Source organism: Sesamum indicum, unplaced genomic scaffold (genome assembly GCF_000512975.1).
Source record: "Sesamum indicum cultivar Zhongzhi No. 13 unplaced genomic scaffold, S_indicum_v1.0 scaffold00252, whole genome shotgun sequence".
Lineage (NCBI taxonomy): Eukaryota > Viridiplantae > Streptophyta > Magnoliopsida > Lamiales > Pedaliaceae > Sesamum > Sesamum indicum.
In genome coordinates, this window is record NW_011628146.1 from 34,915 (window position 1) to 60,575 (window position 25,661).

General features: G+C 35.0%; 1 protein-coding gene, 1 long non-coding RNA gene and 1 pseudogene across 2 annotated transcripts in view; all 3 read left to right on the forward strand.

Moving 5' to 3' along the window:
- The first annotated feature begins 357 nt into the window (after positions 1-357).
- Positions 358-19,688, forward strand: LOC105179960 (annotated as a pseudogene).
- Positions 19,689-21,416: 1,728 nt separating this feature from the next.
- The window catches only part of LOC105179964 (probable leucine-rich repeat receptor-like serine/threonine-protein kinase At3g14840), a 7,803-nt gene continuing 3,558 nt past the window's right edge, over positions 21,417-25,661 (forward strand). The window contains exons 1-12 of the mRNA XM_011103626.2: positions 21,417-21,587; positions 21,803-21,980; positions 22,320-22,391; positions 22,461-22,529; positions 22,603-22,674; positions 22,816-22,887; positions 22,993-23,064; positions 23,161-23,229; positions 23,304-23,375; positions 23,496-23,567; positions 23,658-23,729; positions 24,776-24,841. Coding sequence (XP_011101928.2) covers positions 21,476-21,587; positions 21,803-21,980; positions 22,320-22,391; positions 22,461-22,529; positions 22,603-22,674; positions 22,816-22,887; positions 22,993-23,064; positions 23,161-23,229; positions 23,304-23,375; positions 23,496-23,567; positions 23,658-23,729; positions 24,776-24,841 — 998 coding nt within the window. The 5' untranslated portion in view covers positions 21,417-21,475. The remainder of the gene's footprint in view (positions 21,588-21,802; positions 21,981-22,319; positions 22,392-22,460; positions 22,530-22,602; positions 22,675-22,815; positions 22,888-22,992; positions 23,065-23,160; positions 23,230-23,303; positions 23,376-23,495; positions 23,568-23,657; positions 23,730-24,775; positions 24,842-25,661) is intronic.
- On the forward strand, positions 24,413-25,405 carry LOC110011426. The gene is made up of 3 exons (XR_002286431.1): positions 24,413-24,473; positions 24,776-24,841; positions 25,295-25,405. It is a non-coding gene; the product is annotated as an uncharacterized LOC110011426 (long non-coding RNA).

The window sequence follows — 25,661 nt, forward strand, 5'->3', positions numbered from 1 at the left end:
AATATATATTTTTTAACTACTATTTTAAAAATAAAACACAAACAGTCGAATGGGAAATTCAAAGGCTGTAATAATAAACTTAGATAAATATATATAGGGAAGCGGACAAAAACGGCAAAGACAATACTTGTACTACGGATAACATAATTCAGTGATCCCTTTATATTCAACCAAAAACAATGGACTTTTTATTCAGTCTGTGTCACTCATACTGTCGTTTGCTTGCCCTTTCTCTGTCTAGTGTCTACCAATTTGCCTTTTGGACTGATATATATATATATATATATATATGTGTGTACATAAACACACACACATATACATATATATATATATATATAAATTTGTCAAGGAAATTCTCATGAATGCTCTCGTATTCAAATACTAAAAGTGTCCTTAAATTATATATAGCCTCGTACTATACGTATATGCATTGATTCTTGGAGCTCCATGCTTGAAGATGCTTCCCAGAAAGACTGTGGTTTCTTGGGTTCTTGCGGTTTGTTGTCTCGGGCTTCTTAGATTATCTGAGTCGCAGGTGCCACAAGAAGAAGGTAAGAAACTGATTTGCTGCTCTTCTTTGTTTAATTTTCTTTTCTATGAGTTTGTATCTTGTGGGCTGCCCCCCTGAAACAAGATTAATTAAGAAAAAAAAATTGGGATAAGCATTACCTGGAAGCGAGATTGAGTGGAAGACTGGTTTCTTGATGAAAAAAACTGACAAGAACTACCAAGAAGCAAGATTAAACTTGTTTTCTTGGTTAGAAAGAACATGCAAGAGTTAATCAAGAACCGCGATCGAATGAAAGCTTGGTTTTCTTGATGAAAATACTGACAAAATTGCGAAGAACTTGTTTTCTCGATTCAAGAAACAGAAGATTGAACGAAAGACTTGTTTCCTTGATATAATAACTAGATAAAAATTAACCAAGAAGCAAGACTGAGTGAAGAGAAATTAAAGCGTCAGAGTGATGATATCTTGAAAATCTCTTTTTTAGTCTTTGCAGTAATTAAAGAGATCAAGAAACTAATAGATAGTGAATTTCTCTGTAGTGGATGCTCTCCAAGAAATTGTCACTGATATGGGTGCAACATACTGGAGATTCGATGCCGACTTATGTGAAGTTGAGAAGATTGGGATTTCGCCGGTGGCTCCAAGTGGCTCCGAGGGTTATGTTGAATGTAATTGCAACTATAACAACAACACTGTCTGCCATGTTACAAAAATGTATGGTTCCAATTTCTTATCTCTTACTACTGCTCAGTCAGTGTTTTATTCATTGTTCTTATTTAATAGATTTCCAACTATAAATGAGATCTCCATATGGACCTCATACAATCTAAAATGATTCATCCTCTCATGAGTTGCGCAACATCTCCAGCTTATATCAGTATGTCTTCTTCAAATTGTTCTATCTTGAATAGATTTTGTTGAACTTCCCGGAGATGGTCATATATACAGTCCTTCATCAAGTCTGGAAAAGTGAACAACATCCGAGAAATATTTGGGGCCTTTCTTATTTCTAAAAGGAAAAAACCATGTTCACTTTAATGGACTTCATTCTCAGCAGTGAATGAAGGCTTCATTAGGTATTGATGAGAAATGGATATTTGTTTTTCTAATCTATTTCATGTGGAGTTCATAGTATTTTGTGTAAGGCCTCTTTTATAACACCATTTCCCTATTTATGGCAAAGAGATACAAAGTAACTCATGAGATTTTTTCGGGGCAGTTGACAAGGCTCTTCATAATTTGAGTTCATATCCCATTTATTGCAGTGTCATTAAGAGTTATAATCTTCCTGGAATTCTTCCACCTGGTATCGTGAAGCTTCCATACCTCCGAGACATGTAAGTTTCCACTTTAGTGATCTCAAAATTTAGTGATTTATGCTGACTTTCATATTTAAAGAATATGATCCAACATAACTTATGAGTTTTTTTGTTTTCAGTGATTTTGCCTACAACCTTCTACGAGGTACAATTCCAAAAGAATGGGCTTCGATGCAGTTGAATTTTATGTATGATTTATATTGCACTTTTGACATAGCTCTAATACATTGTTGTCTCATGGATCATTAACAATGCTGCTAAATTTTTATGCAGCTCTGTCCTTGTTAACCGTTTATCAGGGGAAATACCGAAGGAATTGGGAAACATTACAAGCCTTACATACCTGTATGTGATCAGTTAATCTTCCCTTTTGTACAGTGACAGGGATTTGGTAACTGAAGGTGGTGATTAAATGAGAATGTCAAGAATAGTGCCGTAATGATCTTATTGGAAACAGACCCCCACCCCCATATCGTTTGAAAAGCATGGCCAAGTATTGAACACATAAGAAAAAGGGCAAAAATTTGAGAAGCAACCCAACTGGATTTATGGTTTACCTCTAGTGAAATGCTGTTGGCTATCTTATAGAGGTTCCATGTTTTTTCCTATGTTTTCACATGTTTATTTATATATAACAACTAACTTTTTTCTGCACTTTTATGATACATGATCAGGAACCTCGAGGGGAACCAACTTTCAGGTGCTGTTCATGCTGACATTGGGAGGTTGATAAATTTAAAGACTTTGTAAGATCTCATATCTCAGACTGGGTTATATAGTTTACCTTCTAGAAATATGATACTTGAAACCACAACTGACAATTTCATTTTGCTACATTGTTCATTGAATTACAGGATCCTGTCCTCCAACCAACTAACAGGGCAATTGCCTTCTTCATTTGCAGATCTAATAAACTTAAGTGACTTGTAAGCACAAATATAATATTCTTCAATTAAATTTTTTGAAATTCTGTGGCGTATTCAATGGTTTCCTTTTGTATTACAGTAGGATAAATGATAACGAATGCCTGACTTTATTCAGAACTGGAAACAGCTCACTAAATTGTAAGATCTCCATGTACCCTAAACTGCAGAGTTTCTATAGATAATATCACTTAGTATTCTCCATCTAACACTGGTTATATGATGTTCATGAAGAGAAATGTTTGCAAGTGGACTGGAGGGCCCCATTCCCTTAAACATATCTCTTTTGAATATGTTAACTGACTTGTGAGTTACAACATTCATAAGTATTGCCCTTACCTTTTTACCCTTCTTCAGTATTTCTGTACCAGTTCATCTTAAGGATATTGTGATGGATTTCTACATACAGGAGAATTAGTGACCTAAAAGGGCCGGCCCAAGAATTTCCAGTTCTACGGAGCACTCCGGGCCTTGTAACGTTGTATGCTGATAGCACTGCATGTTGCACTATGCTTCCTTGTTATCCCCATTGTCTATAAGCTACTAAAATCATTCATTCTTTTCTTGGATAGGATATTAAGAAACTGTAACATTACTGGAGAAATCCCTGCATATATTTGGAGACTTCGACTTCTGCAAATATTGTGAGTAACCTGACTATCACTCAGAATACATATAATGATTCATAAGTGTTTGGTTGGACGGTTGTTTATTGGCTGAACGATGTACAGCTTTTCATTCTTTGATCATTTTCATCAAATTTTAAGACAAATGACATTAAACTGCAATATTCTTGCCTAGCCAAAATTATTTCAATGTAGATTTTTATGATATTAGAAGCAAGCATGTTTGTGATATTCCTTGCGCCTGAATGGAAATCTTTTGCTTAACCATGTTGTGTTAGCAATTTTTTTCTTAAGTTTTATAACATATGTGTATGTACAATAAACTGTGTACCATACACTTGAAGCATTCAAGAGTCAGATCATATTGGCTAGAAGAAGCAGCAGCTAGTCTTTATCATTGCATTGGCTCCAAGTCTGAATTGAAACAAAAAGTCATACTTCAAATTCTAGTTTTTATTATTCTATTTCTAATATGTCTCTAAATTAATGAGCTAAGATCAGCAATGATTGAAACTCAGTTGATGGTGAGGGAGGAGGTTATCGTCTTGGGGATTTCTAGAAACCTTTTGCCCTTGTAACTTTCTGCTATGGGTACCTTTGGAAGTTTACATGTTATCGTATCAACTCTTGCTTGATTCAGAATGCGGTTGGAGAGCTCATCCAAGGGTCTTTGGTCATATCATGTTGCCTTACTAGTGGGCCTCGACTGCATGTCGTGTTCATATCACTCGTTATACTTTCTCTTAAATAAAAATCAATGTCTATTTGAGTATCTATGATATGTGGCTTTCTGCTTGTTGAATATATTATGTGTTCATGATATTGATAGGGATGTCAGTTTCAATCGGTTAGTGGGGAAGATTCCAAATCATATCGCAAGAAATCTGAAACTTGTGTGAGTGTAAATTTCAATATTTTCACTTCATTACGTTTGGTTCAGTTGCAAATAATCTTACTGAATATGAGAATTTTATGACAAATCAAACTTATCTTCTCTTACTTACCCCTTTATTCCCACCCTTCGCATAGTTCTTTTTTAGATATTTGGAGCTTCTTTTAAGCTTCTTCCTGCCTGCATTTTCTAAGCTTGTGTATCATTCTTACTTCATGGTATTTGTGTAAGCAGGTTTGTGACTGGGAACATGTTGAATGTATACATACCTGATACACTCTTGAAGTATGGAAGCAATATGTATGTTTTATATCCATAATACTCGCTGGATAGTTCATTTTCACCTTGTATGCAACTCAGGCTTTCTTTCCTTCTTCGGGCTTTTTATTTTGGAGAGAGGGGGTTGTGACAGGGTGAGGAGGGAGAAGGCGGATTGTGGTGATGCTATTTCATGAAATTCACTTTTATGCTCAACAACTCACCTCCATTGTTTCAAAAAGCTCAAATTCAAACTCGATTTCCTACCACAAAGTTGAAATTAAGTTCTTTGGAATATCTCAATTACTTCTAAAAGCTAATGTTTCTTGTGAGACATTCGAAACATAAGATGGAAGGATACTGACATCAGCACTGCTTGTTAAAATAATACTGTGGTCAATTCTTTTTGTGCATGAATGGCCAATGGGAAAACTCTTCAAAGAACTTTAACGATTGCTATCTTCAAAAGTTGTAGGATGCTCTTATAGCATTCTTATTATTTAAATAATCCAGATAATAACATCTTTCTTTTGCTGATACTGCAGTGATCTTTCCTACAACAATTTTACTTTGCAAGAGCCAGACGAACATGCTTGTCAACCAAACATGTCAGGAAAACCACTAAATTTTACCCATTACGACTAACTTTGACTCTTGTGACATTAATCTTTTGCTTTATTTTCCTTGTGGCAGGAATCGTGATGTCAACTTGTTTGAAGGCTCATCTACATCAAATGGATTGTAAGATTCCCTTTCTTCTTTCTGCTTTTAGTAGAATACTGATATGGCCAATAGAGAATAGAGCAAAGCAGTGATATAGCCAAGTACATCTCTCATGCTAACTGTTCTTTCCCTTAATGTTAAACAGACAACGAATCCTTCCTTGTGCTAGGGATGTAGTTTGCCCTAAATGTAAGTACGCTATCCTTTTTTCCCCCTTTTGAAAACTTTAATACAAGTACTTTTCTGAAGTGATATGTCTCTTTAACTCCACAAAAGATGAATTCTGTTTGTACTTAATCAAACTGGAATATGTAAAGATAAAAATAGAAGTACAGTGGACTTTGAATTTTACATGTTACTAAAACCATAAAGCCCACTCCACCTGAATAAATCTTTGGCTTTGTCTCTGCACTAAGAACTTGAAGGACTTCATATTTCTTTTTCACTTACAGATTCATGCTACAAATCTCCTCCTTCAAATGATAACAGTCTACTTTTGGTTTTCAGCAGACACTTGGGAACTTCTTGGACAGTTCTACTTTAGGAACTCCTATCTATACTTAAGGCCAGACTCTTGCTGCACTTAAAATTTGTAACAAAACCCCCTAGAGTGATATTTCTAAGCAAAATGAGTACTCTTTGGGGCTCCTTAGCATTTTCATATTTAAGTTGATTCTAAGGTTATATAGTCTTCCGATAACTAGTTTAAGAGCTTGAATTTGTAATCAAGAATATTATGTTTGCCTCTAGCAGATAAATGTTCTCTGCAGGTTAATTGTGATGAGGATGATTTGGCTATTAAAGAAAGGAATAGAAGAGTTATATATGAAGGAGATTCTGGAGGTGATTCTGCAGCATATTTAAGTGGTAACTACTGGGGCTTTACTAGCACTGGTGACTTCTTAGATGAACGTAATTACCAGAATTCACGTTCTATCAATTACACCGACTTCAGATCTCTGCGACTTGTACAGTCCAGCACGCCTTAGCCCTCTTTCACTTTCTCATATTTTTCTCTACATCATTGTTTTATCTTCTAATTAAAATTTATTCTATAGTGTCAGACTTGATTTTGTCATAATTTGAGTACATATAAAGTATGCCTCAAGGTTCAGTTTGAAATTTGTCGTATTATGTGTTAAAATCCATCTCAAAACATTGGAGTGATCCCCATGTATGCCAAAGTTTCAAAAGAAATATTTTGCTTGAGAGCATGCGCATATGTAGTTTGGGGTCTTGCCTTCTTTATCTTTGATAATGTTTATTCTCGGAGATCTCTTGGTTGCATGCTTTTCTGGTTTATGCAGCTTACGTGTGACATAATACCATCAACCTGTCTATAACCTACTGGTCTTGTTTGATAGAGGATTATTTTGTTTATCTATCTTTATCTGCAGATTTTAGAGTTTGTTCAGATGGCAACAAGAACAATGTAACTGCTTATATAATAGCTGCAGTTTTGGCAGTGTGTGTCGTTCTCTTAGTATTGGGCATACTCTGGTGGAAAGGTTACTTAAAAGGCAGAAAAAGAGTCGGAAAAGGTATGCCAAAATTTTATGCCAACAAATGCATGTATTCGAAGAAGATTTCTATAAGACAATTTTATGAAAACAACTTCGTGTCCAATCACAGCCTATATCTCTCAAATGTGAACAGGGGTGCAACTAACGGTTCATTTTATGCTTTTGGTGGACAAATTTTGAAGGTCTAGAATTGCCGACAGTTGCTTTTACTCTGAAACAAATTAGAGCTGCTACCAACAACTTTGATGCTGCAAACAAGATTGGAGAAGGTGGTTTTGGCCCCGTGCACAAGGTGCTGGTTCTGCTGAAAGATTGTTTATTCTATGCTGTTTATTGATTCCTGTCTTCTAATGCACGAAAGTGTTGCAGGGTCTACTACCCGACGGTACCATAATTGCTGTAAAGCAGCTCTCCTCTAGCTCAAGACAAGGGATCCAAGAGTTTTTAAATGAGATTGGCTTGACCTCTTGCTTACAACACCCAAATCTTGTGAAGCTCTATGGATGCTGCATGGAAGGAGATCAATTGGTTATGGTATATGAGTATATGGAGAACAACAGCCTCGCCCATGTTTTGTTTGGTAAAATTTTGGCTTATTCTATAAATCTCTGTTGTCATATTATTTTCCTGCTGTATTTACTCAATGACGACATCTGGCTACTAGATCGTTCTTCAGATTCAAACAAAAGCCAATTGATGCTAGACTGGCCCACGAGGTTCCAGATTTGTATTGGAATTGCAAGAGGATTAGCTTTTCTCCATGAGGAATCAACATTGAAAATTGTTCATCGGGACATTAAGGCGACTAATGTGCTGCTAGATAAAGATCTTAATCCTAAAATATCAGATTTTGGATTGGCTAGGCTTAATGAAGATGAAAAGACACATATTAGCACGAGAATTGCTGGAACAATGTGAGTTTCATCTCGTATGTTAAGATATTGGTCAGTTCAATCAATCCACCTTAATCCTTTCATCTTTGTTGCAGAGGATATATGGCGCCTGAATATGCAATATGGGGGTATCTGACTGAGAAAGCAGATGTTTACAGCTTCGGAGTCGTGCTTCTGGAAATTGTTAGTGGCAAAAGGAACAACAATTATATGCCAAGTGATAATTTCACTTGTCTTCTGGATTGGGTAATAAAGCATTCTTCTTCACCTCTTACTTTTGTTGTACTTTGGTAATCATGTCAAGCTTCTTGCAAACCATGAAGTTACAATATAAAACTATGATATCGCAGGCTAATCAGTTGCAAGAAAGTAAAAAGATGGATGAACTTGTTGATGAGAGGTTGGGTTCTCGGGCCGACACAGAGGAAATAGATAGGGTGGTGAAAGTAGCACTTGTGTGCACAAATGCAACTCCATCCGTCAGGCCTACAATGTCTGAGGCAGTGCAAATGCTTGAAGGGAAAATGGCTGTGGGAAGTCCATATAACAAGGATGTGAGGTAAAGCCGTTAAAGACGAGGTGAAACCAAAGCGCTAATTGGAGCCAGTCGCAGAATTCAACAACGATACGAACGGATGCAGATTATTCTTCATCAACCTCTGGGTTTAATGAAATCAGTAGAGATTCTATATCATATTGATGAGTGGAGATGCTATTCTAGCTGGAAGTAATGCAACGATGTATTTTATTTTTGAATGATGGAATTTCCACCTACTGTAAATTTGAAATTTGATTTTTACACTGGAGAGGGATTTATATTGTAGAAAAGATCACTGTTGTCTTTCTAGATAACCTTAATGGTTTCTCTTTGCCTGGAAGCCAGCACTGTTTTAGCACAGAATAGCCATCTCCCTGAGGAGGAAAGTAGGTTCTCTTTGCTTTGGTCCCTTTTTATCATTTTTGCGGTAATAGGAGACAATTTGCTCATTTACGATATCACGTGATATTAATTTGCTATTCACCCTTTACAAAATAAATAAACTTGTCTTATTTCTAAACCAGGTCTGTCAGCAACCTGTTGTGAAATTCAACATATTAATACACGATTACTTGACTTAATAGAATTTAGTTACTAACCCGATAGGAAATATAAAAATAAATTTCGTCATTCTAAATTTTTCAAAAGTGTATGACGTATTTATTTATCACAATTAATCTCAAATTATAGTGCTCTGAAAAGTATGCACCCGGTTTGGTGACATGCAGATTTAGAGTTTGATGAGAATTTTGAATGGGATCGTGTGATCAGGGAACGTGGATGTCCACGTGTATGGCGACTTGCTTTTTAGAAACATCATCATTTATTCATCAATTTCTTTTTAATAGTAATTCAAGTTTGCTTTGTTTTTTATTTATAAATTTATATTAACTAGCCGCCGTCTGCCTCATCTTCATGACTTTTAGCACGTGCAAGTACACAGGGTAAAAATATATTATATTTATTAAAAAATTGTTAGAATTTTATGTTGACTTTTCAAGAAAGAAGCAACCATGTATTATTGACAGGGGACCCAACCCAAATAAAGTATAATAATTATTCAATGATAAGACTAGTTGTTTTGTTGAATTTTCTACATATATATGTGTATTTTTATATGAATTTAATGATTATTAAATTGCACGCTATAGTGGATATTTATTTTAATTTATGTTAGTAATCTATAGTTTGATAACTATGAAAAACATATTGAACTATTACTAATATTTTAATACAGTGATGTAGTCATTATTTTAAAAAACATTTAACCTTTGTATTTTTAGGGCCTATCCGTTTATGTTTTCTGTTAAAAAATGTGTATTAATTTTTATGTGGAAAAAATATGTTGAAATTATTTAATAGAATTATTTTTATATTGAATTGTGATATCAGATTAATATATTTTTAGTAAAATGGATATGAATAAATATATTTTTAATTTAATTACTATTTTAAAAATTAAAAATTAAAAATAATATTATTTTTACATGTGATGTTGTTTATATTAAAAGTAATAGAAAATAAAATAAGCGTTGTAATAAAAGATGTAATCCGAGATAAATAGGGTCCGGACAACAAAGTAAAAAACAATAAGCTAAATTTCATTTTACTTCCTTTGTTTTATTACATTAGAAAAAAAACTCAATTGTGTGTTAGAAATAGGCAAAAAAACCCTCATGTTTTCAAAATCCCAGTAAAAAAAATCTCACTCTATTATAAATTGACGGAAAGTGGCGTCGATACATGGGGAGTGCACTTGATTATCGATTTTAGCCATTTTGGTTAATATTTTACTTTATTTTGGACTAAAGTACCCCTTATATGAATATATAAGAGAGTAAGACATTTTTAACTTATTTTCTGTATATTTTTTACTTGTTTTTAACTTGTCTTGAGTATTTTTTTTATTTTTATCTCTCTAAATAATTAAAATTTTATTTTAAATATATTTATTTAAAAATATTATATAAAATTTTAATATTTAATAATTTCAATTTAAAATTAAATTAAATATCCTAACAAATGTCGATATTAATGAAATATAAAAATTATACATTATCAACTAATTTAATTATTAAATAATTAAAAATTATTAAATAAATTATATTTAAATTTATTATAGTATAAAAATTATACATTATTACTTTTTATTTCAAAATTTTTTTAGAAATACAGAAAGATAAAATATATTTTCTTATACATACATTTTTATTTCATAATTACATTATAAAAAATAATAAACTAATTTTAATTTAAATTTAGATATTTACATGGATATAAATCTTAAATAACTATAGTGAATTATAATTTATAAATTAATTTAAATTATTATTTAAGTTACTCTTTTTATAACATTTAATTATTTATATATAATTAAAAATTATATACAAAGGCATAATAGTCAGATGATATAAAAATTTAATGCCATTATACTTTAAAATAAAAAAAATAGCATATATTGAATTAGAAAACACAGAAAAAAAAATTATATACAAAGGCATAATAGTCAGATGATATAAAAATTTAATGCCATTATACTTTAAAATAAAAAAAATAGCATATATTGAATTAGAAAACACAGAAAAATATTTACTTATTTTTAAAATAGAAGAAATTTTTTTGTTGAGTTTTTAATTTTGTAATTTAGCCAAAACAATAATAGTACGGGCAACATAATTCAGTGACGCCTTTATATATTCAACAAAAAACAATGGACTTTTTATTCGGTCTCTGTCACTCATACTGTCGTCTGCTTGCCCTTTCTCTCTCTACGCATTTGCCTTTTGGACTGATATATACATACATACATATATATATAATGTATCTTATGTATTATATAAAATTCTCATGGGAGTTCACATGAATGCTCTCGTAGTCAAATACTATAAGTGTCCTTAAATTATATATACCCTCGTACAGTACTTCTATGCATTGAATTCTTGGATCTCCATGGTTGAAGATGCTTCCCAGAAAGACTGCTGTTTCTTGGGTTCTTGCGGTTTGTTGTCTCGGGTTTCTGAGATTGTCTGAGTCGCAGGTGCCACAAGAAGAAGGTAAGAAACTGATTTGCTGCTCTTCTTTGTTTAATTTTCTTTTCTATAAGTTTGTATCTTGTGGGCTGCTCGCCTGAAACAAGATTGATTAAGAAAAGAAATTGGAATAAAAAAAAATAGGAAGCGAGATTGAGTGGAAGACTGGTTTATTGATGAAAAAAACTGACAAGAACTGCCAAGAAGCAAGATTAAACTTGTTTTCTTGGTTAGAGAGAACATGCAAGAATTAATCAAGAACCCAGGTCGAATGAAAATTTGGTTTTCTTGATGAAAATACTGACAAGAGTCGCCGAGAACTTGTTTTTTTGATTCAAGAAACAGACAAGAAGTAACAGAGAAGCAAGATTGAGTGAAGAGAAATTAAAGCGTCAGAGTGATGATATCTTGAAGTTCTCTTTTTAAGTTTTTGCAGTGATTAAAGAGATCAAGAAACTAACAGATAGTGCATATTCTCTGTAGTGGATGCTCTCCAACAAATTGTAACTGATATGGGTGCAACATACTGGAGATTCGATGCCGACTTATGTGAAGTTGAGATGGTTGGGATTTCACCGGCGGCTCCAAGTGGCTCAGAGGGTTATGTTGAATGTAATTGCAACTATAACAACAACACCGTCTGCCATGTTACAAAAATGTATGGTTCCAATTTCTTATCTCTTACTACTGCTCAGTCAGTGTTTTATTCGTTGTTCTTATTTAATGGATGTCCAACTATAAATGAGGTCTCCATATGGACCTCATACAATAAAAAATGACTCATCCTCTCATCAGCTGGGCAACATCTCCAGCTTATATCAGTATGTCTTCTTCAACTAGTTTTCTCTTGGAAAGATGGTCATGTATTCAGTCCTTCATCAAGTATGGAAAAGCGAATAACATCCGAGAAAGATGTGGGGCCTTTCTTATTTCTAAAAGGAAAAAACCATGTTCACCTTAATAGACTTCATTTTCAGAAGTGAATGAAGGCTTTTCATTAGGCATTTGATGAGAAATGGATATTGTTTATCTGATCTATTTCATGTGGAGTTCATAGTATTTTGTGTAAGGCCTCTTTTTATATCACCATTTCCCTATTTATGGCAAAGAAATACAAAGGAAATCATGTGATTTTTCCAGGGCAGTTGACAAGGCTCTTCATGATTTGGGTTGACATTTCATTTATTGCAGTGTCATTAAGAGTTATAATCTTCCTGGAATTCTTCCACCTGGTATCGTGAAGCTTCCGTACCTCCGAGACATGTAAGTTTCCACTTTAGTGATCTCAAAATTTAGTGATTTATGCTGACTTTCATATTTAAAGAATATGATCCAACATAACTTATGAGTTTTTTTGTTTTCAGTGATTTTGCCTACAACCTTCTACGAGGTACAATTCCAAAAGAATGGGCTTCGATGCAGTTGAATTTTATGTATGATTTATATTGCACTTTTGACATAGCTCTAATACATTGTTGTCTCATGGATCATTAACAATGCTGCTAAATTTTTATGCAGCTCTGTCCTTGTTAACCGTTTATCAGGGGAAATACCGAAGGAATTGGGAAACATTACAAGCCTTACATACCTGTATGTGATCAGTTAATCTTCCCTTTTGTACAGTGACAGGGATTTGGTAACTGAAGGTGGTGATTAAATGAGAATGTCAAGAATAGTGCCGTAATGATCTTATTGGAAACAGACCCCCACCCCCATATCGTTTGAAAAGCATGGCCAAGTATTGAACACATAAGAAAAAGGGCAAAAAATTTGAGAAGCAACCCAACTGGATTTATGGTTTACCTCTAGCGAAATGCTGTTGGCTATCTTATAGTGGTTCCATGTTTCCACATGTTTATTTAAAGATAACAACTACTTTTTTCCGCACTTTATGATATATGATCAGGAACCTCGAGGCAAACCAATTTTCAGGTGCTGTTCCTTCTGACATTGGGAGGTTGATAAATTTAAAGACTTTGTAAGATCTCATATCTGAGACTGGGCTATATAGTTTACTTTCTAGAAAACCATAACTGACAATTTCATTTTGCTACATTGTTCATTGAATTACAGGATCCTGTCCTCCAACCAACTAACAGGGCAATTGCCTTCTTCATTTGCAGATCTAATAAACTTAAGTGACTTGTAAGCACAAATATAATATTCTTCAATTAAATTTTTTGAAATTCTGTGGCGTATTCAATGGTTTCCTTTTGTATTACAGTAGGATAAATGATAACAACTTAAGTGGACGAATACCTGACTTTATTCCGAACTGGAAACAGCTCACTAAATTGTAAGATCTCCGTGTACCCAAAACTGCAGAGTTTCTATAGACAATTTCTCTTAGTATTCTCGATCTAACATTGCTTATTTGATGTTCAATGAAGGGAAATGTTTGCGAGTGGACTGGAGGGGCCCATTCCCTTAAACATATCTCTTTTGAATATGTTAACTGACTTGTGAGTTACAATATTCATAAGTATTGCCCTTAACCTTTTTACCCTCCAGCATTCTGTAGCAGTTCATCTTAAGGATATTGTGATGGATTTCTACATACAGGAGAATCAGTGACCTAAAAGGGCCAGCCCAAGAATTTCCAGTTCTAAGGAGCACTCCGGGCCTTGTAACATTGTATGCTGATAGCTCTGCATATTGCACTATGCGTCCGTGTTATCCCCATTCTCTACAAGCTACTAAAATCATTCATTCTTTTCATGGATAGGATATTAAGAAACTGTAACATTACTGGAGAAATCCCTGCATATGTTTGGAGACTTCGAGTTCTGCAAATGTTGTGAGTAACCTGACTATCACTCAGAATACATATGAAGATTCTTAAGTGTTTGGTGAGACGGTTGTTATTGGCTGAACGATGTACAACTTCTCATTCTTTGATCATTTTCATCAAATTTTAAGACAAATGACATTAAACTGCAACGTTCTTGCCTGGCCAAAATTAGTTCAATGTAGATATTTATGATATTAGAAGCTTGCATGTTTTTTGCACCTGAATTGATATCTTTTGCTTAACCATGTCATGGTAGCACATTTTTTCTTAACTTTTTAAAAATAAGTGTATGTACAATAAACTGTGTACCATACACTTGAAGCATTGAAGAATCAGATCATTAGAAAATATTGGCTAGAAGAAGCAGCAGCTAGTCATTATCTTTGCATTGGCTCCACGTCTGAATGGAAGTCATACTTTGAATTCTAGTTTTGATTATTCTATTTCTAATATATCTCTAAATTAACGAGCTAAGATCAGCAATGGTTCGAACTGAGTTGATGGTCAGAGAGGAGGTTATCCTCTTGGGGATTTCTAGAAACTTTTTGCCCTTGTAACTTTCTGCTATGGGTACCTTTGGAAGTTTACATGTTACCGTATCAACTCCTGCTTGATTCAGAATATGGTTGGAGAGCTATCTAAGGGTCTTTGGTCATATCATATCGCCTTACTAGTGGGCCTTGACTGCATGTCGTGTTCATATTACTCGTTATACTTTCTCTTAAAGAAAAAATCATTGTCTATTTAAGTATCTATGGTAAGTGGCTTTCTGCTCGTTGACCATATTATGTTTTCATGATATTGACAGGGATGTCAGCTTCAATCGGTTAGTGGGGGAGATTCCAAATCATATCGCAAGAAATCTGAAACTTGTGTGAGTGTAAATTTCAATATTTTCACTTCATTAGGTTTAGTTCAGTTGCAAATAATCTTACTGAATATGAGAATTTTATGATGCTCAAACTTATCTTCTCTTACTTTCTCATTGATTCCCACCCTTCACATAGTTCTTTTTCAGATACTTGGAGCTTCTTTTAAGCTTCTTCCTCCATGCATTTTCTCAGCTTGTGTGTCATTCTTACTTCATGGTATTTGTCTAAACAGGTTTGTGACTGGGAACATGTTGAATGGATACATACCTGATACACTCTTGAAGGATGGGAGCAATATGTATGTTTTATATCAGAATACTTGCGGGATAGTTCATTTTCACCTTGTATGCAACTCAGGCTTTCTTTCCTTCTTCGGGGTTTTTATTTTGGAGAGAGGGGGTTGTGGCAGGGTGAGGAGGGAGAAGGCAGATTGTGATGATGCTATTTAATGAAATTCACTTTTATGCTCAACATCTCACCTCCATTGTTTCAAAAAGCTCAAATTCAAACTCGATTTCCTACCATAAACTTGAAAGTAAGTTTTTTGAATATCTCAATTACTTCTAAAAGCTAATGTCTCTTGTGAGACATTCAAAACATAAGATGGAAGGATACTGACATCATCGCTGCTTGTTGAAATAATACTGTGGCCTCACCACAAAAGCATGTGGTCAATTCTTTTTGTGCATGAATGGCCAATGGGAAAACTCTTCAAAGAACTCTTAACTATTGCTATCTTCAAAAGTTGTAGGATGCTCTTTATAGCATTCTTATTATTTAAATAATCCAGATAATAATATCTTTCTTTTGTTGATACTGCAGTGATCTTTCCTACAACAATTTTACTTTGCGAGGGCCAGATGAACCTGCTTGTCAATCAAATATGTCAGAATAACCACTAAATTTTACCCATTATATCACGACTAACTTTGACTCTTGTGACATTAATTTTTTGCGTTATTTTCCCTGTAGCAGGAATCGTGATGTCAACTTGTTTAAAGGCTCATCTACATCGAATGCATTGTAAGATGCCCTTTTTTCCTTACTGCTTTTAGAAGAATACTGATATGGCCAATAGAGAATAGAGCAAATTAGTGATACACCCAAGTACATCTCTCATGCTAACTGTTTCTTACCCGTAATGTGAAACAGACAACGAATCCTTCCTTGTGCTCGGGATGTAGTCTGCCCTAAATGTAAGTACGCTATCCTTTTTCCCCCTTTTGAAAACTTAAATACAAGTTCTTTTCTGAAGTGATGTTTCTTTAACTCAACAAAAGATGAATTTGGATAGTACTTAATCAAACCTGAATAGGTAAAGATAAAGATAAAAGTACAGTGGAATTTGAATTTTACAAAATTTTACATGTTACTAAAAACATAAAGCCCACCTCACCTGAATAAATCTTTGGCTTTGTGTCTGCACTAAGAACTTGAAGGAAATGCTACCAATCTCCTCCTTCAAATGATAACAGTCTACTTTTGGTTTTCAGCAGACACTGGGAACTTCTTGGACTGTTCTACTTTAGGAACTCCTATCTACACTTAAGGCCAGACTCTTGCTGCACTTAAAATTTGTAACAAAACCCCCTAGACTGATATACCTAAGCAAAATGAGAACTCTGTGGGGCTCCTTAGCATTTTCATAATTAAGTTGATTTTAAGGTTATATAGTCTTCCAATAACTCTATGTTGTGTGCAAGACTTTAAGAGCTTGAATTTGTAATCAAGAATATTGTGCTTGCCTCTGGCAGATAAATGTTCTCTGCATGTTAATTGTGGTGGGGATGATTTGATTTGACTAGAAAGCAATAGAAGAGTTATATATGAAGGAGATGCTGGAGGTGATTCTGCAGCATATTTAAGTGGTAACTACTGGGGCTTTACTAGTACTGGTGACTTCTTAGATGAACCTAATTACCAGAATTCACGTTCTATCAGAATTACACCGACTTCAGATCTCTCCGACTTGTACAGTACAGCACGCCTTAGCCCTCTTTCACTTACATATTTCCATTATTGCCTGGAGAATGGGAATTACAATGTCAGCCTGCACTTTGCTGAAATTCTCTTCACAAATGACAGTACATATAACAGCCTTGGAAGGCGGATGTTTGATATACATATCCAGGTTGTTTCAATATGAATAGGACACAGCATATCAACAAGTGGCTTTGTTGCTTTTCTTCTGATCCTTTTGTGATATCAGGAGAAATTAGTTTGGGAAGGTTTTAACATTGAAGAAGAGGCCCGTGGAGCTCGCAAGCCTGTTGTGAGGTATTTTAATGTCACAGTGACAGATAGTTCATTGGAGATCCGCTTTTACTGGGCTGGTAGAGGGACTACACGGATCCCCAACAGAGGAGATTATGGTTCTCTTATATCAGCTATTTCAGTCAATCCAAGTGAGTGTTTCCATTTTTTTTTTGTTTTTTTTTCTCTACATCATTGTTTTATCTTTTAATTCAAATTTATTCTATAATGTGAGACTTGATTTGGCATAATTTCAGTACATATAAAGTACGCCTCAAGGTTCAGTTTGAAATTTGTTGTATTATGTGTTAAAATCCATCTCAAAACATTGGAGGGATCGCCGTGTATGCCAAAGTTTCAAAAGAAATCTTTTGCTTGAGAGCGTGCGCTTATGCAGTTTGATGTCTTGCCTTCTTTACCTTTCATTATGTTTATTCTCGTGATCTCTTGGTTGCATGCGTTTCTGGTTTACTCAGCTTAAGTGTGACATAATACCATCAACCTGGCTATAACCCACTGGTCTTGTTCGATAAAGGATTATTTTGTTTGTCTATCTTTTTCTGCAGATTTTAGAATTTGTTCGGATGGCAACAAGAAGAACGTAACTGCTTATATAATAGCTGCAGTTTTGGCAGTGTGTGTCGTTCTCTTAATATTGGGTATACTCTGGTGGAAAGGTTACTTAAAAGGCAGAAAAAGAGTTGGAAAAGGTATGCCACGATTTTATGTTAACAAATGCATGTATTAAAAGAAGAATTTCCATAAGAAAATTTTATGAAAACAATGTCTCATCCAATCACAGCCTGTCTCTCAAATGTGAACAGGGGTGCAACTAACGGTTCATTTTATGCTTTTCGTGGACAGATTTTGAAGGTCTAGAATTGCAGACAGTTGCTTTTACTCTCAAACAAATTAGAGCTGCTACCAACAACTTTGATGCTGCAAACAAGATTGGAGAAGGTGGCTTTGGCCCCGTGTACAAGGTGCTGTTTCTGCTGAAAGATTGTTTATTCTATGCAGTTTATTGGTTCCTCTCTTCTAATGCACGAAACTGTTGCAGGGTCTACTGCCCGATGGTACCATAATTGCTGTAAAGCAGCTCTCCTCTAGATCAAGACAAGGGAATCGAGAATTTTTAAATGAGATTGGCATGATCTCTTGCTTACAACACCCAAATCTTGTGAAGCTCTATGGATGCTGCATAGAAGGAGATCAATTGCTTGTGGTATACGAGTATATGGAGAACAACAGCCTCGCCCATGTTTTGTTTGGTAAAGTTTTGGCTTATTCCATAAATCTCTGTTGTCATATTATTTTTCTGCTGTATTTACTCAATGATGACATCTGGCTACTAGATCGTTCTTCAGATTCAAACGAAAACCAATTGATGCTAGATTGGGCCACGAGATTCCAGATATGTATTGGCATTGCAAGAGGATTAGCTTTTCTCCATGAGGAATCAAGATTGAAAATTGTTCATCGGGACATTAAGGCAACTAACGTGCTGCTAGATAAAGATCTTAATCCCAAAATATCAGATTTTGGATTGGCTAGGCTTAATGAAGATGAAAAGACTCATATTAGCACGAAAATTGCTGGAACAATGTGAGTTTCATCTCGTACATTAAGATATTGGTCAGTTCGATTAAATTCACCTTAATCCTTTTATCTTTATTGCAGAGGATATATGGCGCCTGAATATGCACTATGGGGGTATCTGACTGACAAAGCAGATGTTTACAGCTTCGGAGTTGTGCTTCTGGAAATTGTTAGTGGCAAAAGCAACAACAATTATATGCCAAGTCATAATTTCATTTGCCTTCTGGATTGGGTAATAAAGCATTCTTCACCTCTTACCTTTATCGTACTTTGATAATCATGTCAAGCTTCTCGCAAACTATGAAGTTACAACATAAAACTATGATATTGCAGGCTAATCACTTGCAAGAAAGTAAAAAGATCGATGAACTCGTTGATGAGAGGTTGGGTTCTCGTGCCGACACAGAGGAAATAGATAGGGTGGTGAAAGTAGCACTTCTGTGCACAAATGCAACTCCATCCGTCAGGCCTACAATGTCGGAGGTAGTGCAAATGCTTGAAGGGAAAATGGTAATTCCAGACATAATTACTGTGGGAAGTCCATATAATAATGATGTGAGGTTTAAAGCCGTCAAAGACTTCCACCAAGAGAGGCGAAACCAAAGCGCTAATTGGAGCCAGTCGCAGAATTCAACAACGATACGAACCGATGCAGGTTTTTCTTCATCAACCTCTGGGTTTAATGAAATCAGTAGAGATTCTATATCATATTGATGCTACTATGTATTTTATTTTTGAATGGTGGAATTTCCACCTACTGTAAATTTATAATTTGATTTTTACACTGGCGAGGGATTTATATTGTAGAAATGATGACTGTTGTCTTTCTTCTGTAATTGTTGTAGGAGAGAATTTGTGTTCTTGTACGAGTAATTTTCTCAGGAAAATATTTGCATTAAATTCACCTTAAGTGACGTGCACTTCGTTTTATTTTCTTAGATTTGCTGTATTTTAATGTATATACGCATTACATTTATAGTACTTTTAGAGGTAATTTTTAATTTGATGTAATTGCTAAAATTTGAGTGAGAAAAGTAGAATTATATTATTGTGGAGGACGTTTAAGTGTGTAATTCTTCTCTCATCTTCTTTTCTTTTTCTGAAAAAATTAAAGAATTTTCACACGCAAATTGTACTAAAATAATTTGAACAGGTGTGAAAAATAAAAATGGCAATTACCTGAACGCATTTTTACTATATGGCACGGTAATTTCTTAATGCCGACATTTCCGGAATTTGTGAATTTGCGTGTGATGCAGCGGTATCATCAGTCTGGCTGAAGAGTAAAAGAAGTCTGAATCTGATTAATGCTGGTTGCCCTCTCTTATTTATTTTTGTTTTAATCCCTAATTTTACTATGTTTGAATGTTTGTGCAGAAATTTCTTTTGTTCAAGAACCAATAAATGGACACGAGAAGTCTACTATGTTTGAATGTTTGTGCAGAAATTTCTTTTGTTCAAGAACCAATAAATGGACACGAGAAGTCTACCAAAATAGTCTTCCACAGACCCACCATAGAATTGTGTTTGCATGTTAGAATGATGAAGGGTACTACTGCAAAAGCATTTATGATTCTTAATTTCGTGCTGAATTTTAGTCCTTCTGGCATGTGAAAGGGATAAATAGTCAGAGAAAAGGACGTTGATTTCAGGTTGCTGTTCATAGTAAACCCTAACGCTCCTATCAATTGAATTCTGTTTCCTGGTTATGGTTATGTATGTCTTATTTTGATGTGTTAATCATAGGAGTAGAATATGAGGAAGTCAGTGGTGGTGGGAGAGTGAAAGTTATGTAAGGCTGGTTGACCAGTTCATGTGATAGAATTCAGATGTGGGCCCTTTTGGTTATTGTCAATTCCCCAAATTTTTTATCACTTCGTTTTCTTTCTACCTATGAACTTAATGATACTACTCATCATGACTTAAAGCTTATTGCACCGGTGTTTAATATCTGTTCTTGTCTTTTCTTAATGTCTTTTGGGAGGATGAGGTTGACAGGGGGTTGAGGCAGAATTTTATGTCACTTTGAATTTTAATGCATTGTCTCTACATGTGATGGAGCTTCAAACATAAACAACACTCACTAAATACAGGATTACAAGCCAAGATACTAGAAATGTCGGAATGCCTGAGTCTCCAAATTTGAAACATAAGCATAGGCTACTCCAGAATTTGAACCCAGAAACCAGAGCTTCTAAAAGAATAGCAAATGCATTTCCTTGGTTAAGTGGTTTTATGTGTAAAAGTGAAATCATTCACCAGCGAAAAAAATAGGAAACCCGGCGGCCCGTTCCTCAAAACCAGGCTCTCGCTCAGGGAAGGAAAGGAAGGAGTTATTTTGTTAGAGGGGACAATGATGAGATGGTGTGATGACTGCACAGTTGGAGATACCATGGAGAAGAAACGACTGAAAACAAGAGAGAGAATTGTGAACAGTGACAATCTGTTCGTAACATTATAAAATAGTCTAAAACAACCTTAAAAAATAAAGCCAAACATTGGATCAGTTTCGGAGATTGGCCGAAAACGAATCCAAAAACAGTTATAAGTATCTTGCATTATTGGCATATAGGTCAAGGCCCTATGGCCCCTACCTAGTCCACGTCTCACTACTTGCCTAAAGTTATTAAATGAATGTCTCGTCCTTGGTCAGTGTCTGCGTGTGTGTGTATATATCATATTCAACATGCATCTTTCAGCCAAGGGAGTTTCAAATTAAAGGAAGATGCTAACAGTTTTTGAAATACGAAAATCCTTCACCTTCATAACCTTAATGGTTTCTCTTTGCCTGGAAGGCACTGTTTTAGCACAGAATGGCCATCTCCTTGAGGAAGAAAGTAGGTTCTCTTTGCTTATGTTTTAGTCCTTTTTTATCATTTTTGTTCATGAGATTGTTGCGGTAATGCATGAAACTTTTGAACTCTCATCCCAACGTGAGCCTAATGGCTGTTGAAATATATTTCTATATACACTTTTACTTGCTTTGAAACAATATCTCTCTCAACTAGCGTCAGTTCATCTTTTAATCTCAGCGACAAGTTTTATCTTGCAGAGAATGCTCTTCGTGAAGTAGCTGTTCAGTTGGGCAAAAAGGATTGGGACTTCAACCTAAATCCTTGTGATGGGAACTCAAACTGGACAACGCCAAAAAGGAATGACATGCCATGGTACAACAATTCTGTCATTTGTAATTGTTCTTATCCTGGTGAAGTATGTCATGTGGAAAAAATGTAAGTTTTCTTGCTCAAGGAAATTTTTGTTCAATTATTGTGGTATTAATCTAGAAGTAGTCCATACTTGCTTAAACTCTTTTTCAATCACAAATGCAATTTAAAGAGTGTGTGAGCAGCTGCTCTCTTGACTTTGAAGTAGCTATAGATGGACTCTTTGCTGTCTGATTTTGTAAAATCGGTTTGAATTGACAATCTTCAACTGGTTGTCCAGTATTTACCAATATAGCACCAAATTCTGTATTGAATATAAAAAATTCTCTTCATTGCGCCTCTACCTATCGTCTATGGTTCTTGGTGTATTGTGTAATGAGAAAACCTTTGTTTGCTTGACAACAGATTTCTTAAGGGACAGGATTTAGCAGGTGTCCTCCCACCCTCCCTGGCAAAGCTACCGTTCCTTAAGACAATGTATCAAGAAATTGACCTTCAGATATCTATGTAAAATAACTATATTTCTGACATATCTATTGGCTACAGCGACCTGACTCGCAACTACCTCAGTGGTACTATCCCACCGGAATGGGCATTGACCAAATTGAAGTACATGTGAGCTCCACCTGCAATTTAAATCTTATCCTACAATGTCCTATTCGTTGTTTTATCCATGAAGCTTCTGCAGGTCTGTCACTGTTAACCGTTTATCTGGGCCTCTACCGGAATATCTGGGAAACATTACTACGCTTGTATATATGTGAGTAGTTTCTTCTCAGTCTCTTTCTTCCTTTCTTGTGGCATGCACAAGGAAGCTTTTTAAAACGCAAGTGCTTAGTTTAATATTTGATTGATATAATACGAAATGCTCATCTAATTTTGAGAAGTACTCAATTTTCAGGTCCCTGGAGAACAACCTGTTTAACGGGATGGTTCCAGCTGAGCTTGGGAAATTGACCAAATTGGAGAACCTGTTAGATCTTCTTGACCATTTATGCTATTTGATTAACCGATTGGAAGTAAAGTCTTAATTTACATCCTTATAAAGTAATACCTTTCTCCTTTTTGGCTAATGCAGCATTCTGAGTGCTAATAATCTCACAGGTGAATTGCCAATGGAATTAAATAACCTCAAGAAGCTGACAGAACTGTAAGTATCTTAGAGAAGCTTTGACATGAGAAAATGCAATAAGTTTCTATTATTTGTTATCGTTAAACTAATACATAATTCTGTTGGAGCACGCAGTAGGCTTAGCAGCAACAACTTCATTGGAAAGATACCAAGTCTCTGGAGTTGGACAAACCTCCAAAAGTTGTAAGTCCTATCCACAAATATTTTCATAGTGCAAAATTTTGGTCTTTTTCCTTATTTATGTTCATTACCGACAGAGAGCTGCAGGCCAGTGGTTTTGAAGGACCAATTCCTTCTAGCATCTCAGTCTTGAAGAACTTAAGTGAACTGTGAGCGAATTACCTTCTCAGATCACCCCCGAAATGTCTTCAAGAATCGTTGAAAATAATCTTATTGTTTTTTACCACACCTTGTGGTCATGAATTATTGTTAGTATGATCTCTCTGCAGAAGGATCAGCGACTTGAATGGAGGAGCTTCACAGTTTCCACCGCTAAAGGACATGATAAAAATGAACAAGTTGTGAGTAAAAGTGTACATTCAAAACCATCAGTGTATTTTGATTGTTTCTTTTGTAACAATTTAACTGAAAAAGTTGTTCTAAGAATGCAGGATGTTAAGAAGCTGTAATATCTCGGGGAAAATTCCTAGTTACTTGGTGAAGATGTCAGCTTTGATGATTCTGTAACCTTTAATCCTACTTTCCTTTTCTCTTTCTTTATGTTCTAGATTATTCAATTTTGTGCCAATTTTATTTTGAACACACTGCCGGTACTTAATGATCTCTGTTGTTTCGCTTTTTACAATTTTAATATTGGATCTTCATGAGAACTTTGTACAAGAAGTTTCACAGACCTTTTCTCCTCGAAGTTCTTTTCAGGATCTGGAAATCTCATTTATCTCTTCCCTTTCTCTACAAAAATAGACCTTTGTCCAATATTTCTTGTGTCCCAGCATGAGGAGAAGAATTGTGTTGGCCTGCAAATGTAGTCAAATTTGCTTGATCTGGTTTTAAACTCATAATTGTTTAAGTCTCAGACACAAAAGTTGGTTAGTTTGAGTTGGATGGCAGCGTTGACATTACAAAATACTTTCTTGCATGTTGTGTAAGGCCAGGAATCACTTAGACTCTCAATCTGTTAAACAAACTCAAGAGACAAAAGAAATAGTCACTAACAAGATATTGCACAATGAGCACTATAATCTTGTCTAATGATCTGTGCTTCCAGAATCTTTGTGCCCTTGTTTTCTTTCGTTCTGTTTTGCACATATCTCACTATCTTCTGTCTTGTTCGATAAATTCTCCTTTTCATGTTCTTCTGAAGTTGATTATTAGATACACGTATTATTTACTGGCACAGGGATCTGTTTCAACAAGTTGGAAGGAGAGATTCCAAATCTTGAAGCTCTGTCAGGGCTAGAGATCATGTATGTAACTAAACAGTATTCAGTTTATTCTCATGGTTCACAGTGTGCATTGGTCATTCATTCATTTATACAGAAAAGTAAGCATGGATATTGACTATGCATTTTTTTGTATGCAATCTGAATCCTGCTTTTGGCAAGCATGGATTAGTGTTCAGCTTGTCACTGAATCCACGCACTACCAATAAACTTTCACTTCGTTATAAGTTGCATACTGCAAAATTTTGTGAATTATCATGACTGCTTCATGTCTACCTTGCTAAATTTTTTGTTTTGAGCATGTTTGTTTCTGTCATAATGGTTAGGTATCTGACTGGTAACTTTCTCACTGGGCCAATTCCAGATTGGATCAAGAACAGAGATGCCAAATAGTATGCCAATTTTTTGCTTCTTGTAGCTTTCAATATGGCAAATGATCCTTATAATTTAATGGTTTCTTTTGCTCTGTTGGACATATTATCCTTTTGTTATTCACATATTTTTCTCTTTATTTTATCTTTATCAGACTTAGTATTCTTTTAGTAAAAACAATCTTGACACATTCAGAAGTGAACTGCTCTATTTTTGCAAATAAAGAAGTAAAATTAACCTAATCTGAATCTGGTTGGGTGCGTAATCAAACTCAAATCAGAAACTTTTGTAGTAAAATTGAAAATAACATGGAAGCATTATTTAGGTTGGGTACTTAATGGATTATTAATTTTGGTGGAATTTAAATTACTGAAATGCTGCATTGGACCAACAATTAAAAGAAAAACAAATTTTAGTTCAGTAGCTTCAAGTACTTGAGATACAATCTAACACAATTATTTCTTCATGCGCAGCCGAATTGATCTTTCTTACAATGACTTTCATGAGAGCTCTGTGCCATCAAGTTGTCGGGAAACTCTGTGAGGCATACTTCCACACTTAGCTGCTTTTTTTATGCTTTATGACTGTATCAACATTGCTTTTAATTAAATCCATTGCTATTACTGTTATCTATGGGGCAAATGAGTTGGTAGAGAGGAGGGCGTTATGGGACTCCATGGAGACTATTGCTATGCAGAGTGCTGATATTCCGTGGCTTGTTGGAGGGGATTTCAATACAGTGCGAGACCTTAGTGAAATCTGTGGTGTATCAGGAGATATTCGAATGGCCATGGAAGATTTTAATACTTGCATCCAGAATACAGGATTATTACCATTACC